Consider the following 18,101-nt stretch of genomic DNA (forward strand, 5'->3'; position numbering starts at 1 on the left):
TTAAGGCTGTCTACCCACTACTTCCTTGAAAAGAGGCCTGAAAATACTCCCATCAACCACCAATGTCATTCACCTGACTGAGCTCATTGCTACTTTGAACAGTTTTTCTTGTTAATTCCTTAAAAGAGTAATGATGTCAGTAAGATGCGGCCTTCCTTTAAGAAGATCATGCTAACAATCCTTGATTAATTCTTGCTTTTCTAAGTGGCAATTCATTCTGCCTTTTAGAATTAGATCTAATCATCTGACCAGCACCATCGTCAATCATTTAGCCTATACTCGCAACCCTTCTAAATGATTGTGGGACATATGCCAAATTTACACGGGACCTGCTGGCACTTCAACCATTTGTAGATGAGTTTAAAGCTTTCTGTTGGAGGTAAGAATAAAGACAGAGCTGAGATTCAATCTCACATTCAACTTTTTATATAATAGGCTCTTCAAACAATTGAACAATCATGCCTCAGTATGGTTACTATTTCCCACAAACTTCTTTTTAGCTAGATTATTAATTAATCTTTTCTTTTAGCACAAAATAGCATGATCCATAGTTGGTTCCTCAACACATTGCTCCAGAAACCCTTCTTATATGCACTCCAGGAATTCATCCTTTATAGCGTGTGTGCTGATTTGGTTAACCTAGTCTTTCTGCATTGAAGTCACCCATTATAACTGTCTTACCCATGTTGCATCAACAGCAATTTCCTGATTTATATTAATCATGGCTTTCTAGTCAATTTAGAGAATGCCACTAGTTTGATTTGTGGATTAAAGTTGTTTTTGATGGTTCTCCCATCAAAAAATATATTGGTACTATAATATTCTGCCAGTTCAACAAAGTTCAACTTTACTAGCTGCTGTGATGAGACGGTGCAGATGTGTGGAGACCTGATGAAATGAAAGGCTACAAAACTCTTCGTTCAAAATTTTGGTGCTGTGATTTAATTTACTAAGAATTTACTTTTAAGCTGAGTTTTTAAAAGGTGATATTTTATTTTCAGAGGTAGGAAGCGGAAGAATTGAGCAGATCCCTTATGGAGAACGAGTTTCACTCGGTCCTGAGCCAATGCGAGAACGGATGTATGACAAAGGTAGTACAAACTGCAATTATGCGGTACCTGTCATGACTTTGTAACTCCCAAAGCATTTTACAAGTAATGAAATACAAGAGTAATTATCCATTCTAATTTAGTGATTAGATTTTTAAAGTTTCAATTTGAAAAATTTCATTTTGAAAAAGAATTACTCAGTTGAATCAGTTTTTTTGGGTACATTTTCCTTTTCATTTAATTCTCAAATATCTATTACAAGAGTGACATTAACGTTTGGAAAAGAGGCAAGTAGTTTTTGTTCGATGTAAAGAAAATAGAATCGAGTTTTGTAGAATGGGCATGGTTTTCTAGTTCTTTCGTAGTCTTATGTATTTTCCTTCAATGTGGCTCTTGAATTATGCTAGACAACATTTTAAAGTTACAAGAGTAACCAGTGGCATTTTGGTTTCTACTATTCATCTATTTAGTAATTGGTACTAGATAAGAGCAAACAAAATAGAAATTGTGGTATTTTGAGACTACCCTTGTGATGTGACTGTTTCTTCACTGATGATGACCGGCCAGGGTACATTTGTTTTGCAGTGTTTTGAGTACTGATTGCGCACTAATGTTTGTGTAACTCTAGTTAGTTGGCCCTAAAAGAAAATGTTCTCTGAGAAGCCTTGTGAGCAAATAGATTTTAAAAAATTATAACCTTTTCACTGACGGTGTGGAAGGATCCTCTGATTAAGTACTATCTACAAGTAACAGTTACTCACAAGTTTCTTCCACTTTAAGTAGTCATAATCTTGGTAACATTTGCTGATGTTTTTGACATTACCATAACTATAAGCAGTGTTTAAGTAATGTTCATCTCTTTTCATGCAGGCAAGCTTATTACTTCTTGCCATTTGTCCCAGTGATGTCATCAGTCGCCAATTTGACTAAAAACAACTTGAGAAATTCACTTAAAATAAATGGTCGAATGGTCTTTAGATTTCACAGAAAAGTGATGTTCTCCCATTTAGATTCTCTAGGTCCTCGAGATCGTTATGGGGAACGAGAGTCATTTCTGGAAAGAAGAGATCCATTCTTGGATCGGCGAGACTATGATAGAGAGCGTGACCTATACAGGGACAGGTCAGTGGGAGATTACGAGAGGGAAGGATTTGAACGTGACCGATTTGGGCGTGAGGATAGGTAAGCATGAGACCTGAATTAAAATGTCGTAATGTAAACTAAATGTTAATGTGATGAGGACGAGTTTCTGCTTTGTGGTATGTCAGTTTGCAATCTCAGCCAAATGCAGCACAAACCTCCCAAATCATGTTCAAACAGCTGTAAAGTTAATGTCACCACTATCCCATTCGACCATAAGCTACTCTGTCATGAGAAGGAGGTGACTAGTGGTGATTTAACTTAGAGCGGCTCATCACACCTTTGACAACAGGAGAAGTTGAGAAGGAGGGTCTTTCATGTTAACCTTAGTTAGCAGGTGTGGGGAATTGAACCCAACTCTTTGCATCATGCTGCACTGCAAACCAGTAGGAGAGACATTGGCCTGGTGGTATAATCACAAAAGTATAATTCCAGAGAAAATGCCCTGAGGATACAGAGTCAAACCCCATCATAGCAGATGGTGGAATTTGAAATCAGTTTAAAAAACCTGCAATGAAGGGCGTAATGATTATCATTAATCCGTTGTCAATTGTCAGAAAAACCCATCTGGTTCACTAATACCCTTTAAGGCAGGAAACTGCCATCCAGACCTGGTCTGGCCTACTTGTGACTCCAGACCCACAGTTAAGTGGCCTGCCTTCTGGACAGTTAGAGTTGGGCAATAAATGTGGGCCTAACCCACATTCTGGGAATGAATTTTTAAAAAAACACCAATACTTAGCTAACTAATGTCCTGAAACAGCTGTACACCATGCACTGATGTCACGCTGTTTTGCCATGATATGTCTGTGTGCAATGTATAATTAATATATATTCATCTTTATTGATTGTGAATAATAACACTGATGTAGATTTTTAAAAAGTGGTATTTTGTTGGCATTTATCAAAACAATCAAACGATTGTGAGGGGAGATGTTTTTTTGCTTCCCATTCTGTAGAGGAACCGGAACCAGGACCTGGTTCTCTTTTGTTCTTTGAATTAAGGAAGATTCTTTGCTCTTGCAGAATGTCTCATGGTCCATCCACTCGTTCAAGTGGATATCACAACTATCCAGACAATAAGGATCACTTCAACCGAGGGGGTTTTGACAGACCGCAGTTTGAACGTCTATCTGATCGACCACCGTTTGATCACCCACCTGGTGGTTTTGGAGGTATTTGAATTTATGTGATTCACACAATTATTTATGTGCCAGTCAGATTATCTGTGGCTGGCTTTACCAAATTGATCCTCACAGCATTGAAATAAATGTTGGCAAATTGGAACAGGTAACTGATAATATCTGTATCCAAGCACAATATCATCTTGCTGCCAGTCTCTGAATATTAGAGAGTGGTTAATTGAATTGAATAGCGTGAGTGAAATTTGAGTATTGTGGGTAGATTGAATTACTGGGGATTCCTATGCATTGGAATCAAAGAAGTTATCTGACAAAATTCCGAAGGAAAGCCTTCATACATCTGCTTTTTTGCTGTTTATGTGTAAACATGGTATCTACAACTTCAGAATGAATCCATTGGGGTATTACTTATTTTTAGTTGTGGTTAAAGATTAACAATTTCTGTCTTTCTGTTGAGTTGAAATGAGAAAATAACGGATATCCCCATTATTCATAACCTACCGTATTTTGGAGCTTTATCCTACACTATTCTGTACTCTAGAAATAGAATTAGGAACAGACCAAATAGTCTGTCAAACCTGCTGTGCCATTCAATCTAATCAAGGTTAGGCAGAGACTTATCTCTACTTTTCTGTTTGCAGTTTTAACCCTTGATTTCTTAAGAGACAAAAAAAATTGTCTATCCCAGCATGAAATGTATATGTGATGGACCTTCACAACTGCTGACACAGAGCATTACAAAGTAGTACCTTCTCGCCTCAGTCCTAAATGACAGGCCTCTAATCCTGAAACTATGTCTCCATTTTTTAATTTTCCTAATCAGTGGAAGCAATCTTTTAGCGTTTACCCTGTCAAGCTTCTTCAGAATCTTGTATGTTTCAGTGAGATTGCTTCTCATTCTTCTAAACTCCAGAAAGTATTGGCCCAAGGGATGCATTGGTTTTAATTTTTCCAAAAAAATCGTTACAATCTGGAGAAGTACCAGAGGATTAGAAGACTGCTAACGTGATACCTACATTCAAAAAGGGAGGGAGACAATAGAATGGCTAACAGTAGGCCAATTAGCATATCATCTGCTTTGGAAAAGTATTGGAATCAGTTGTTAAGGAAGTAATCCAGAACATTTACAAAATCAGTTACTGAAATCTTTCGAGGAAACCTTAACCAGAATAGGTACAGGGGAACCAGTAGATGTGTTGTAATTGGATTTCCAGATGGTGTTCAACACGTTACCTCATGAAAAGGTTAAGTCATAAGATTAGAGCCCACAGGGTTGGAGGTGGAAGGTTGGTTGGCATGGAAGGTGACTTGCCTAATGGGTAAGAAACAACAAGTGGGGTTAAAGGGTTCGTTGGTGACCAATGACCAATAGGATCCATTCTGCGACCACAACTATTTACAATATATGTAATGACTTGGGGGAAAGACATGAGTGTACTGTAGCCAAATCTGCAAATAACACAAAATAGGTGGAAGAGCAGGTTGTGAGAGGGAAGCAAACAATTTACAGAAACATATTGATAGGTTAAGTAAGTGAACAAAAAGTTGGCCAATAAAATGTAATATCTGAATGTGTGAAGTTAACTGTTAGCCTTCAATGGGCAAATGCTCCCAAATCTCTCTGAATGTTAATACTTGAAAGTTTCATATTTTTCAAAAAAAATTCTGCTTTTCTAGTCTTGTGACCAAAGTAAATAATTACACATTCCCTCATGATATATTCCATCAGCAGTTTTTTTGCCCACTCAACCTGTCCGTGGCTCTTCGTAATCTTTGCGTTGATCCTGCCGTTTGCCATTTTGCCTTGTTTCATGTCATCCACACGTTGAAATGCATTGCTCTCTGTCTGTTGATTTTCGAAGGGAGAACAAAAGAACAGAATATTATTTAATTGGAAAGCAACTGTAGGGAACTGCAATACAAAGGGATTTGTGGGCACTTCTACATGAAACACAGAAAGCTAACGTGCAGGTGCAGCAGGTAACCAAGAAGGCTAATGGAACGTTGGCCTTTATTTCAGGGAGATTGGAGGTTAAGAGTAGGGATATCTTATAGAAACTGTACAAGGTGCAGGTGAGACCATATCTAGAGTGCTGTAAGCAGTTTTGATTCCCTTATTTAAAGAAATATATAATTTCATTGAAGGCAGTTCAGAGAAGGTTCACTAAAGTGATAAATGATGTAGAGGGATTGTCTTAGGAGCAAAGGCTAAACAGTTTGAGACTGAGATGAGAAGGAATTTCTTCCCAAATATTGAAAGTCTTTGGAACTCCTTACCATATAGAAGCTGTGTGGCAGAGTATTCTTGTATGTTTAAGGTTGAGTTAGATGCTAGGTCAGTTGTGGAATCATGTATCACAGGGAAATTGCAGGAAAGTGGAATGTTGGATTAACCCTGATTCTCATGAATGGTGAAGCAGGTTTGAGGGGCCGAACAGCCTGCTCCTTTTCCTGTTTGTTATTGGCTTGTGGCTTAGTAGCATCACTGGACTATTAATTCAGAGATCAGGTTATGTATTGGGATACAGATTTTAATTCCACCATAGCAGGCAGTGGAATTTTAGTTCAGTAAAAATTCAGAATTGAATCTAATCATGATCATGAAACTGTTATCACTTATTGGAAAAGCCCATCTGGTTCCTTTGCAATTCACAAAGGAAACTGCCATTCATACCTGGTTTTGCCTACATGTGACTCCAGACCCTCAACAATGTGGTTGACTCTTAACTTCCTTCTAGGCAATTAGGGATGGAAAAGAAATGCTGGCCTAATTAGCAACACCCACATCTTGTGAATAATTTTTTAAAACTTGCTTGGCCCCCCCATCAAAGGTTAACCTCATCATTCCCAGGAGCAAGCAACTTGTCTAACCAGCTAAAACCAGTCCACCATCTACAAGGCACAAGTCAGGAGTGTGATGAAAAATCCACTTCCATCACTGAATGCGCTTCCAAGGGCATTTAAAGTTCAACAATATCAAGGACAATGCCATGTGCTTGACCGGCACTCCATCAGCCACTGCTTTCACTGCCTCCACTACCAAAGTAGAGTGGTAGCAATGTGTACCACAAGCTTGTATGTTGCACTGCAGCATTGCACCAAGACTACTTCGACAGCACCTTCCAAACCCACAACTTTGATTATCGAAAAGGACAAGGATAACAGATGTATGGGACCACCACCATCTGCAATTATCTTGTCCAAGTAATCCTGACTCTGAAATATATCGCTGTTCCTTCACTGTCGCTGGAGTAAGAATCTGGAACTTCCTCTGTAACAATCCTGTAGGTGTGCCTACATCATATGACTGCAGTGTTTCAAGAAGGCAGCTCACCACTATATTCTCCAGGCCAGTCAGGGATGGACAGCCAATGCTGCCCAGCCAACAGTGCCTGAACTGCATAAAAGAGCAAAAGAAAATGCTTGCTATTTCTTCATTTAGCCATCTGCATTCTATGGGGAAATGCTCCCAAATCTCTCTGAACTTCAGTACTTTATGTTTCACATTTTCAAAAAAAGAATCTTCTTTTCTAGTCTTATAATCAAGGTAAATAATTTCACATTCCCTCACGATATGTTTCATTAGTAGTTTTGTTGCCCACTCACTTAACCTGTCTGTGGCTGTTTGTGTCTTTCCCACAGTTTCCTTCCAGATTGCTGTATATCATTCACAAACTTAGATACAGCACTCTCTGTCTCTTAATTGAAGTCATTAACAAAGATTGTAAAAAGCCAAGGCCAGCACTGATCTTTGTGGCACTCACCTGGACACGTTTAGTTTCTTTGATAACGAAGTGTCGAGCTGGATGAACACAGCAGGCCAAACAGCATCTTAGGAGCACAAAAGCTGACGTTTCGGGCCTAGACCCTTCATCAGAAATGGGGGATGGGAAGAGGATTCTGAAATAAATAGGGAGACAGGGGGAGGTGGACTGAAGATGGATAGAGGAGAAGATAGATGGAGAGGAGACTATGGGTGGGGAGGTAGGGAGGAGATAGGTCAATCCGGGGAGGACGCACAGATCAAGGGAGTGGGATGAGGTTAGTAGGTAGGAAATGGAGGTGCGGCTTGAGGTGGGAGGAGGAGGCACTGCAGGAGGCCCAGGATGAGCATGTCGTCTAAGGAATCGGATGGGGAGTTGAAATGGTTTGCGATTGGGAGGTCCAGTTATTTACTGCGATCCGAGCGTAGGTGTTCTGCAAAGCGATCCCCAAGCCTCTGCTTGGTTTCCCCAATGTCGAGGAAGCCACGCCTAGTATAGCAGACGCAGTATACTACATTGCCAGATGTGCAGGTGAACATCTGCTTAGTGTGGAAAGTCATCTTCGAGCCTGGGATGGGGGTGAGGGAGGTGGTGTGGGGGCAAGTGTAGCGCTTGCTGCGGTTGCAGGGGAAATGCCGGGGGTGGTGGAGTTGGAGGGGAGTGTGGAGCACGCAAGGGAGTTGTGGAGAGAGTGGCCTTTCTGGAAGGCAAACAAGGGTGGGATTGGAAAAATGACTGGTGGTGTGGTCGGATTGTTGATAGCGGAAGTGTCGGAGGATGATGCGTTGTATCCGGAGATCAGTCTACCTCCCCCTCTCTCCCTATTTATTTCTGAATCCTCTCCCCATCCCCCTTTTCTGATGAAGGGTCTAGGCCTGAAACATCAGCTTTTATGTTCCTAAGATGCTGCTTGGCCTGCTGAGTTCATCCAGCCCCACACTTTGTTATCTTGGATTATCCAGCGTCTGCAGTTCCCATTATCTTTGATCACAATTTTAACCTCACATTTAGTTTCCTTTACTGTTTTTCTTTCCAGTTTCACAATCCTGACTATTGTTTATTTTATTTCAAGTCAAGCTGTTCAGAGATTTTGTTGCACCCCTTTGGAGCAGCTGGGACTTGAACCAGTCCGGGGCTAAGGACACAGCCAGTCCGCCACAAGTGTATGATATTATGTCACCATATTTTTGCAACTAAATGATCAAAATGATTAAAAAAATCTAGATGTGGTGTTACCATTCCATAAACCTGTGCGTGCAAGTTTTGTTAATTTTGAGTACTTGATTGTTAGGCATTGCAATTTTCTTTATTGTGCCCTGACTTTGGCAATAAGGATATTTTGCATTTTGCAAAATTGCTCCGTTATCTGAATTGCAAACATGCCTTTGTAATGGCTTAGTAATCTAATAGCAGTATCAATGAAATGTTGCCTCTCACTAAACATTTTAGGTGAAAGGCGGGGCTACTCTGATGAACGGATTCCGCCCTCAGCCCCCCATCCGTCACATCCTCCTCCACGTGTTGAAAAGAAACCAGAAAGTAAAAATGTTGATGATATTCTAAAAATGCCTGGCAGGCAGAGCCGGCCTGATAGGGTGAGTTATGTTTGTTTGCCTTTTGACTTGATTTGACTTGATCTTTCCATTTGTTTGATTTTTCATTTGAAAAAGTGACACAGGCAGTTGGATGACGGTAGTGCTGTGATGTTGTGCTCTTGACATGGTACTTCATGGCAGGTTAGTAACAAATTTAGAAATATTTGTGATTGATGCATCCTTGGGCAACATTTATTAGAATTTGGTTAAAATATAAGACGCAGAAGGTGGGTATCGAAGAGCATTTCTCAGACTGGAGATGACATGAAAGTGGTGATCCCCAAGGATTGGGACCTTTGCTTTTTCTGATTAAATAAACAATTTGGAGATGGGTTTTGAAGGCAAAATCTCTAAATTTTGCAGGTGATACTAAGCTACAGAGAATAGTGAATAGTGACAATGACAATGAGCGACTTCAGAGGGGCATTGTCAAGTTAGCCAAATAGGCAGCCACCTGGCAGATGAATTTAAAAACAGAGAAATGTGAGGTAATGCATTTGTTAGAAGAAACATTGAGAGACAATACAGGCTCAGTGGTACAACTTTGAGACAAGTATAGGAGCAGAGGGAACTCGGGTTTCAAATGCTTAATCTCAGAAGGTGGCCAAGCATGTTGAAACAGTTGTTAAAAAAGTTTATAGGATCCTTGGGTTTATAAATAGAGACATACAGTATAAAAGTGAAGGAAGTGATGCTGCACCTCTACAAATCATTTGCCAGACCATATTTAGAGTATGTATTCAGTTCTGTACACCATATTTAAGTGAAACCCTGGAGAGAGTGCAAAGGAGATTTACCATAATGGTACCAAGAACGAGGCATTTTAGATACAAGGGAAGATGAGAAAGATTGGGCTATTCTCCTTGGAGCGAAGAAGATTAAGAAATAGCCTTATTGAAGTGTTCAGAATTATGAACAGTTTTGACAAGGTGAAGGAGGATATTCTGATTCCACTAGTTAGTGTGTCAGTACCAAGGGAGTCTCAGTTTCAAGATTGTCAGCAAGAGAACTAGGAATGAGATGGGGGAAATTTGCTTATTCAGAGTGGTTAGGAATTAAAAGGCATTGTCTAGGAGAGCGATGGAAGCAAATTCCACAGGAGGTTTCAAAAGATGGCTGGATATGTATTTGAAATTGATAAATTTAGATGGTTAGGGAGATAGGACTTGAGAATGAGACTAGCTGAGAAGCTCTTTCAGGATGGAATAGCCTCTTGCACTGTAAAATTGTATGAATAGATTTTAAGACTCTACTGATTACATGTAGCTCGTGTGGTGTTCATTTAGTCACAGTTGTTATCCTTGAGATATTCTAGATCTACATGACAATATTGGCTCTGTGACATTTACCTTCAGTCTCTCAAACTTATTCCACCATGCAGTTAGATTATAACTGTAACGTACTTCAGCTCCAGATGACGGTCTTTGTTCATTTCTTTTGATATCCTAACCTGACAAAAATCTGTTGCTCCATCTTGAAAGTTCGGTTTGTAAGACGCTGTCCTTTCCTGATATCCCACCCAGGAAATAGTTTCTCTGCTTCTACCTTATCAAATCCCTTAATTATTTTTAGCACTCAATGAGATCACTTTACATGCTTTTTATTTTGAGGGATGCAAGTTGCATTTGAAATCTGTCTGTTTAACTTTACTATTTACATTACATTTTGGTAAATCTGTACTCTCTCCATGACAAGAGTATCTTTCCTAAGATTTCATGCTGAAACCTGAACACTTGACTCCAACTGGGACCTGATCACAGCTCCTAGCCTCTCTCAATTAAAATATTCCTTTATCTTTGTCAGATTCCAAGGGATGGTCTCAGGCTTCCCTGTGTTAGATCACTTTGCATGTTCTAACTCACTTACACCTTCTGTCTTGTCTTGTCTTTTTGTAACTTATTGCTGCCAAATACACTTCTTTTTTTACTATGCCTCCTTACTGACACGTGTATTTTTCCAAGTAGAATCCTATTCCTTCACCCAATCATTTTATGTAATGAAGCAATAAAGCCAGAATTCTACACCTGGAGGAACACCACTTGTTACATACTACCAATCAGAATTACCGTTGTCCTTATTCTGTCTCTTATCTCTGGAACAATTACTGCTGCATATCAGATCATTGTTGTTCAATCTGCAACGTTACTAGCTGATCATACCATCGTGCTCCAACTTTTCTCCACTGATCTCTAGTAGTGCTGACCGTATTTGCATCCATTCCAAATATCATCATAGCCAGAGCTCCCCTTTCCATGAAAAAAGATCACACAAGAGTCTCCTAAGGATCTGTTTGTAATGGCTTTTAAAAATCTGCAGCAGTAACTCAAATCTGAATGAATATGATTGTACCCTTGTTAGATTATAAGTAAATTTTCAACTCCATACAGATTATTTAGTTTATTTTATAAATTTGATTGCTTTAGATACATTTGTGCTTATGTTAAGTAATAACTGCTTGTTCAAAATTTCAGCTGTCAGCTAATCCTTCGTATTTAGAATATCTGTCTTGGTGTATAGTAACAGGATTTGCTTTATCATGGCTTTCAGAGAGGGGTTATTAATTATGAATGCTATTGAATACCATTGTATGTAAACACTAAGGGCAAGATCGTTTATTGCCTGTCATAGTAATTATAACATTAGTGCTAAGAACTCGTTTAACTTCAGCGCAAAATCAACTATTTTTGATTATATATAGTTTTGATCATTAAGTTTTGCAGTAACGTAGAACATTATTTTCTGCACCATCTTACAGATTGTAGTTATTATGCGAGGACTCCCTGGAAGTGGGAAGACGCATGTTGCTAAACTCATTCGTGTGAGTACATCTTTTGCCAAATTATTTGAAAGTTTGCCGTTCTATTATGTCGTAATTCATGGGATGTGAACATAATTGGCTATGCCAGCATTTATTACACACCCTTACTTGACTTGATTACATGGTGGTGATCTGCTGCCATGAATTGTTGCAGTGGATTTCGTGTATGTGTACTCACTGTGAATTCCAGAGTTTTAACCCAGTGACAAGTGAAGGAACAGTAAACTAGTTCTAAGTCAGCATGGTGTGTGACTTGGAGAGGAATTAGCAGATGATGGTGTTCCAATATATCATCTACCCTTGACCTTCTAGCTGATTAAGATCAGGGGTATCATAGATATTGTTTGATGAGCCTTAGTTGGTTCCTGCAGTGCATCCTGCAGATACTTATGCCACTTTGTGCTTGATTGGTGAAGCGAGTGACTGGAAAGTTTAGCTGCCAATCAAGATTTGTCTGGGAGGATTTTTGAGGTTCTTAGTGTAGTTGGAGTTTTACTCATCTGGGCATGTGGAGATTATTCCATCACCACTGACCTGACTTGGAGATGGTAGACAAGCACTGTTGAGCGAGGAGGTCAAGTATTTGCCACAGAGCTTCCAGCCTCAGACCTGATGATGTTGACACAGTATGATATTATTCATTCTGATCAGTGATAACCCCAATAATGTTGATCGGAAGGATTCAGTGATGGTAAGGCCATTGAATGTGATTGGGAAATGTTCATTCTCACTTCTTGGCAATGTTGCTTGGCGCTTGTTTGACACAAATCTTTACCTGTCACTCATCAGCACAAGCTTAGATGTTGTCCATGTTTTGCTGCACAACAGAGAGTGGTAAGGGAATGGAACGCTTTGCCTGCTAAAGTAGTAGATTCGCCAACTTCAGGTACATTTAAGTCGTCATTGGATAAGCATATGGACGTTACATGGAATAGTGTAGATTAGATGGGCTTGAGATCGGTATGACAGGTCGGCACAACATCCAGGGCCGAAGGGCCTGTACTGTGCTGTTATGTTCTATGGAACAACACAGACTCCTTCAGTATCTGAGGAATGATGAATTGTGCTGGAATTGCACAGTCATCACTCCCAGTGTTCACCTAATGATATGGGAAGGTCGTTAATGAAGAGGCTGGAAATGATTGGGCCTAGGACAGTACCCTGAGGAATCTAGCGCTCTTGTGAAACAGTGGTAATTTGTCCACCTCTGGGCCAGGAGACCTGTGGTCAATTTCTACCTACACCAAACAGGTGTCATACATATCAAAACAGGTTATCTACCCTGAGGAATTGCTGAATGGTATCCTGGGTCAGAGATGCTTGACTTCTTACAATCAAACCATTTTTCTTTTTGGTGTATATGTGTCATCAGAGAGGTTTCCTCTATTTTCTATTAAACCAGTTTTGCAAGGACTATTTAATGCTGTGCTCAGTGAAATGCTGCCTTGCTGTCAGGGGCACTTACTCTCATCTCTGGAGTTCAGCTCTTTTGTAAATGTTAAGACCAGAGGCGTAGTGGGATCAGAAGCTTAGTGACCCTAATATTAGCCAAAGCATTGAACAGGTTACTGCTGTGCATGTGCTACTTGATAACACTGTTAATTATCCCTTCCAACAGCTGTCTGATGATCAAGAGTAGACTGAAACCAGTACTCAGTCAGGTTGAATTTGTCCTGCATTTTTACACAGGACATGCATCCAGGCAATTTTCTACATTACTAGGTTGATGTTGATGTTGTGGCAGTACTGGAACAGCTTGTCTACAGGTACAATTAGCTGTCATGCAAGTCTCCAATATGTTGCCAGAGCCCATTACATTATCATTGTGCAACTCCATCAGCTGTTCTTGATTGCCCACACTGTGAATTGAATTGTTCGAAGTCTAGCGTTCTCAGAAGGTGGACTAGGTGGATTCTCCAGTCTGCACCTTGGAGTAGTGGGCAATGGAAATGGTGGATAGGTTGTTGAAGGGGATCCTGAGGGACAGGTGATGGAGGGGTGACCTTTATAAAGGTTTATAAAATCAAGAAGGGCATGGATATAGTGAAGGCCATGGATATGGTGCACAGCCGAAGTCTTTTTCCCCAGGGTAGGAAAGTGCCGAACTAGAGGGCTTAGGTTTAAGATGAGAGGGAGAAGATATAAAAAGGACCTAAGAGGCAACTAGTTCGTGCTGAGTGGTGTGTGTATGAAATGAGCTGCTAGAGAATGTGGTGGAGGCTAGCACAATTAACTTTTAAAAGACATCTGAATGGGTCCATGAATAGGAAGGGTTTAGTGTGATCTGGGCCAAATGCTGGCAAATTGAACGCACAACTGGTTGTAACAGGACTACAGAGTTTGAATCAGATTGATCGGTTATGAGATTGCTTAGCTGTGTCTTTTGCATGTTCCCTCTGATGTTTGGCATGCAGCTTATCCTGTGTCGGCACTTCATTAAATTAAGTTTTTAACGTATGCCTGATACTGCTCATGGTATGCCCTCCTGCACTCTTCAGACAACTAGGGTTGTCCTCCCTGCTTGATTACAGTGGTAAAGTGAGGGTTGTGTGGGGCTATAAAGTTACAGACTGTGGCTGAATGCAGATCCATTGCTGGTCCGCAGCATGTCATGGAAGTAGGGTTTAGTTGGTGTGTTCAAAGGCTGTCCTATTTGGACAGGTAGAAACAACTCGCAGATTGATGGAGAGTTTCCTTGATGTGAAGATGGGAGAATTGCATGAAGAGTGGAATAAAAATACACATGCTGAAAATACTCAGCAGATCCTAGCACTATTCATGGAAATGGAAAAATAGTATTATTTCAAATTGATCCTTTTTGTCAGGACAAGGGTTGGGAATTGTTCAGTTTGAAAGCATCGGTCCACAGACCTTGTTGTGTCTCAGCTCCTGAGGAGAATGATTAGCTCTGTGCAATGCAGACTAAGAAGGGCCTAGCTAGTTGATGCCAACTGGAATGGACAATTTACTTTAGTCTTGGCATGGAAGGTCTTCGGCGGCAGCTTCCAGGTGTTCTAGCATTTGTTGTTTTAATTGGCTTTCCCCAAACTGAAATTGAACTGAGATGAACTTTACTTCAATTTTTAACTCATTTTCTTCTTATCTATGACATATATCATTTTTATAGGCACCATAATGTAGTGACTTGTGAAACTTTTCACTTTTTTTGTAGAAGTACATGCAACAATAATTTCTTTTCTATTCTATTCTATTCTATTCTATTCTATTCAGCATTTCTGAGTAATGAGGAAAGGTGAGGCAACATATCTGCTCTTGTTTGTACTTCAGCAGTTCAGACTTGCAGTGTATGCTTGTGTTCTCTTTGGTTGGGCCTAAAAATGCTACATGAGTGACGTTTTGATTATAGAAAGCAAGACTGCTTAACTTAGAGTGGATATTCCTGGGGGATTATCAAGTGGCGCTGTATGAATGGAACTGAGAAATGAGAACGAGATAATCACCACCCCCACCCCGCCCCAGTAGTCAGCAGGAAATTGAGGAGCAAATATATCAGATATCTGTAAGAATTATAAGGATTGTAGTAGTAGAGAATTTCAACTTTCCAAATATAGACTGCGACTGCCATAATGTTAAGGCCTTGGATGAGGTCGAATTTGTTAAGTGTGTTCAAGAAAACTTTCTTTATGAATGTGTAGATGTACTAGAGAAAGAGCAAAATTTGGCCTTTTCTTCAGAAATAAGGCCAAGCAAGTGACTGAAGTATTAATGGGGGAGCACTTTGGGACCAGACACCATAATTCTGTTACTTTTAAAATAGTTAAGGAAAAGCATAAGCCTTGTATATGAGTTCTTAATTGGACCAAATCTAATTTGATGATATTAGACAGAAACTTTCGAAAGTTGATTGGGGGAGGCTGTCCACAGGTAAAGGAATGACTGAGGCTTTCAAAAGTGAGGTAACGAGAATTTTGAGACCATTGGCCCCTGTTAGAGTGAAGGGCAAAGATGCTTGGAGTGGGAAACACTGGATGACTAGAGATAACAAGGCTGTGGCCAATAAAAAGAAGGAGATATATGTCAAGTATAAGTCAAGCTGGGAGCAAGCGAATCCCTTGAAGAATACAGGAGGAGTAGGAGTGCACTGAGAGGGAAGTCAGGAAGGTAAAAAGGAAATGAACTAGCTTTGGATTATAAGGGTAAGGATAACCCAAAAAGATTTTACAAGTATATTAAAGAGTTACAAGGGAGACAATAGGGGACCTTCAAGATCAATGACGTTGTCTGTATGTGGAACCACAGGAAATGGGTGGGATACTAAACATAGATTTTACTTCAGTATTTACTGTAAAGAAAGGCATGGAAGAAGGAACTGACGGAAATAAATAGTGATGTCTTGAAAAGAGTCCATATTACAGAAGACATATAAAGGTAGATAAATCCCCATATCAAGTGTATCCCAGAACAATACAGGAAAGCCAGGGAAGAAGTTGCGAGGCACCTAGCAGAGATGTTTGAGGTTTCGGAGGTGGCCAGTATTGTACCATAACTTAAGAAGGGCAGTGATGATAAACCAAGCATCTATAGACCAGTGAGCATGACCTCAAGTGGGTACGTTGTTGGAGACAGGATTTACATGCATTTTGAAAGGCAGAGACTGATTAGGGATAGTCACCATGGCTTTGTGCGTGGGAAATTGTTCTGTCAAATTTGCTTGAGTGTTTTGAGGATGTGACCAACAGGATGGATGAGGACAGACAATATACGTTGTCTACGTGGACTTTTGCAAGGCCTTTGACAAGATTTCGCATGGTAGACTGGTTAGTAAGATCAAATCACGTGGGATCCAGGGAAAGCTGGCCAATTGGATACAAAATTGACTTGACTGTAGAAGACTGCAGAAGATGGTTGTGGTAGAGAATTGTTTTTTGGTCTGGTGGCCTCTTAGAAGTGGAATTTCTCAAGGATCGGAGCTGCGTCCTACGGTGTTTGTTTTATAACTATATTCTCACCCAAATCGGAGGCATGGTTAGTAAATTTGTGGATCACATCAAAATTGGAGGTGTAATGAACAGTGAAAAATGTTATCTAAGCGTACATGAGGATCCTAATCAGCTAGGCCAATGGACCAAGGAGTGACAAATGGAGCTTAATTTACATAAATGTGAAGTGTTACATTTTGGTAAGATAAAACGGGCAGGACTTAGACAGTTAATGATAGGGTCCGGGGAAGTGTTATCGAATGGAGACACCTAGAGACGCAGGTACATTGTTCTTTGAAAGTAATGTCACAGGTAAACAGGGTGGTAAAGAAGGTGGTTAACATGCTTACCTTCATTGGTCAAAGCAGTGAGTACAGGAATTGGGACATCTTGTTGCAGCTGTATAGGACGTTGGAGGGGCCACTTTTGGAGTACCGCATACAATTCTGGTTGCCCTGCAAGGGGAAGGCTGTTATTAAACTGGAAAGGGTGCAGAAAAGATTTACAATCATGTTGCTGGAACTGGAAGATTTGAATTACTGAAAGACGCTGAATAGGCTGGATTTTTTACCCTGGTGTGTAGGAGGTTGAGGAGTGACCTTTATGGAGGATTATAAAATCATGAAGTGAATTGTCAAGATCTTTTCTCTAGTGTAGGGCAATTCAAAACTAGGGTCAGAAGTTTGAGGGGAAAGATTTAAAAGGGAACTGAGGGGGATTTTGTTTTCCCACATAGGATGGCAATTTGGAATGCACTGCCAGAGGAAATGGGAGAGCCCGTAACAGCTACAAATTTTAAAGCCATTTGGACAGATACGTGAATAGGAATGGTTTAGAGGCATATGGGCCAGGAACAGATGAGTGGGACTAGTTTAGTTTGGGAAATTTGGTTGGCTAGGATGAGTTGGATTGAAGAGCCTATTTCTGTCCAGTATGACTGTGACTCTAAATGTATTTTGAGGAATAGCCTTTGGGGAGATGAGTTACTCATCCCTGCTTCTGACTTGCCCTGTATCCACTTTATTTAGGTTACTGAATCAGTTCAGGCTGTGATGAATTGTAGTCGACAGGATGTTTATGGTGGCAGATTCTATAATTGTAACATCAAGATGTTCAGATATCCTCTGGCTTAAGGTAATTATTACCTGACATTCCTATGGCTTGGACATGACTTTCTGCTTATCAGCCCAAGACTAAATTTTGTCCAGGTCTCGCTGCATATGCAGAAGAGCTGCTTTAGTATCTGCAAAGTTGTGAATGGTGCTCAACGCTGTGCAGTCATCACTGAATACCCCACTTCTGACCTTATGATAAAGGAAAGTCATTAAAGCAGTTAAAGATGGTTCCTGCTTGGACACTCCCTTCAGGAGCACTGTCAGCAATGTCCAGGGACTGAGTTGATTGGCCTCCAGCTATCGGAACCACCTTCATTTCTGCTAAGTTTGGTCCCAGTCACAGAGTTTTTCTCTCTCCAGGTTGATATCAATTTTCCTAAGGCTCCTTGTGCCACACTCCATCAGATCTATTCGCACTCACCTGAAGTCAGCTGTATATCCATTTTTAGACTAATGTTTTATTGAGATCAGAAGCCACACAAACCGAATATCAGTGAGTAGATTATTACTGTGTAAATACCATTTGTTAGTCCAGTCA

At 40.3% G+C, this 18,101-nt stretch overlaps 1 protein-coding gene across 2 annotated transcripts in view; it reads left to right on the forward strand.

The window, feature by feature from the left end:
• Positions 1-18,101, forward strand: part of LOC125455528 (YLP motif-containing protein 1-like) — a 158,131-nt gene that overhangs the window by 72,451 nt on the left and 67,579 nt on the right. For both annotated transcript variants that reach the window (XR_009446222.1, XM_059649041.1), the window contains exons 9-13: positions 1,002-1,091; positions 2,060-2,231; positions 3,216-3,364; positions 8,545-8,690; positions 11,446-11,508. Coding sequence is in view for 1 of the 2 variants with exons in the window: in XM_059649041.1 (XP_059505024.1) it covers positions 1,002-1,091; positions 2,060-2,231; positions 3,216-3,364; positions 8,545-8,690; positions 11,446-11,508 (620 nt within the window). In the remaining variant the exon portion in view is untranslated. The remainder of the gene's footprint in view (positions 1-1,001; positions 1,092-2,059; positions 2,232-3,215; positions 3,365-8,544; positions 8,691-11,445; positions 11,509-18,101) is intronic.

Source organism: Stegostoma tigrinum, chromosome 10 (genome assembly GCF_030684315.1).
Source record: "Stegostoma tigrinum isolate sSteTig4 chromosome 10, sSteTig4.hap1, whole genome shotgun sequence".
Classification (NCBI taxonomy): domain Eukaryota; kingdom Metazoa; phylum Chordata; class Chondrichthyes; order Orectolobiformes; family Stegostomatidae; genus Stegostoma; species Stegostoma tigrinum.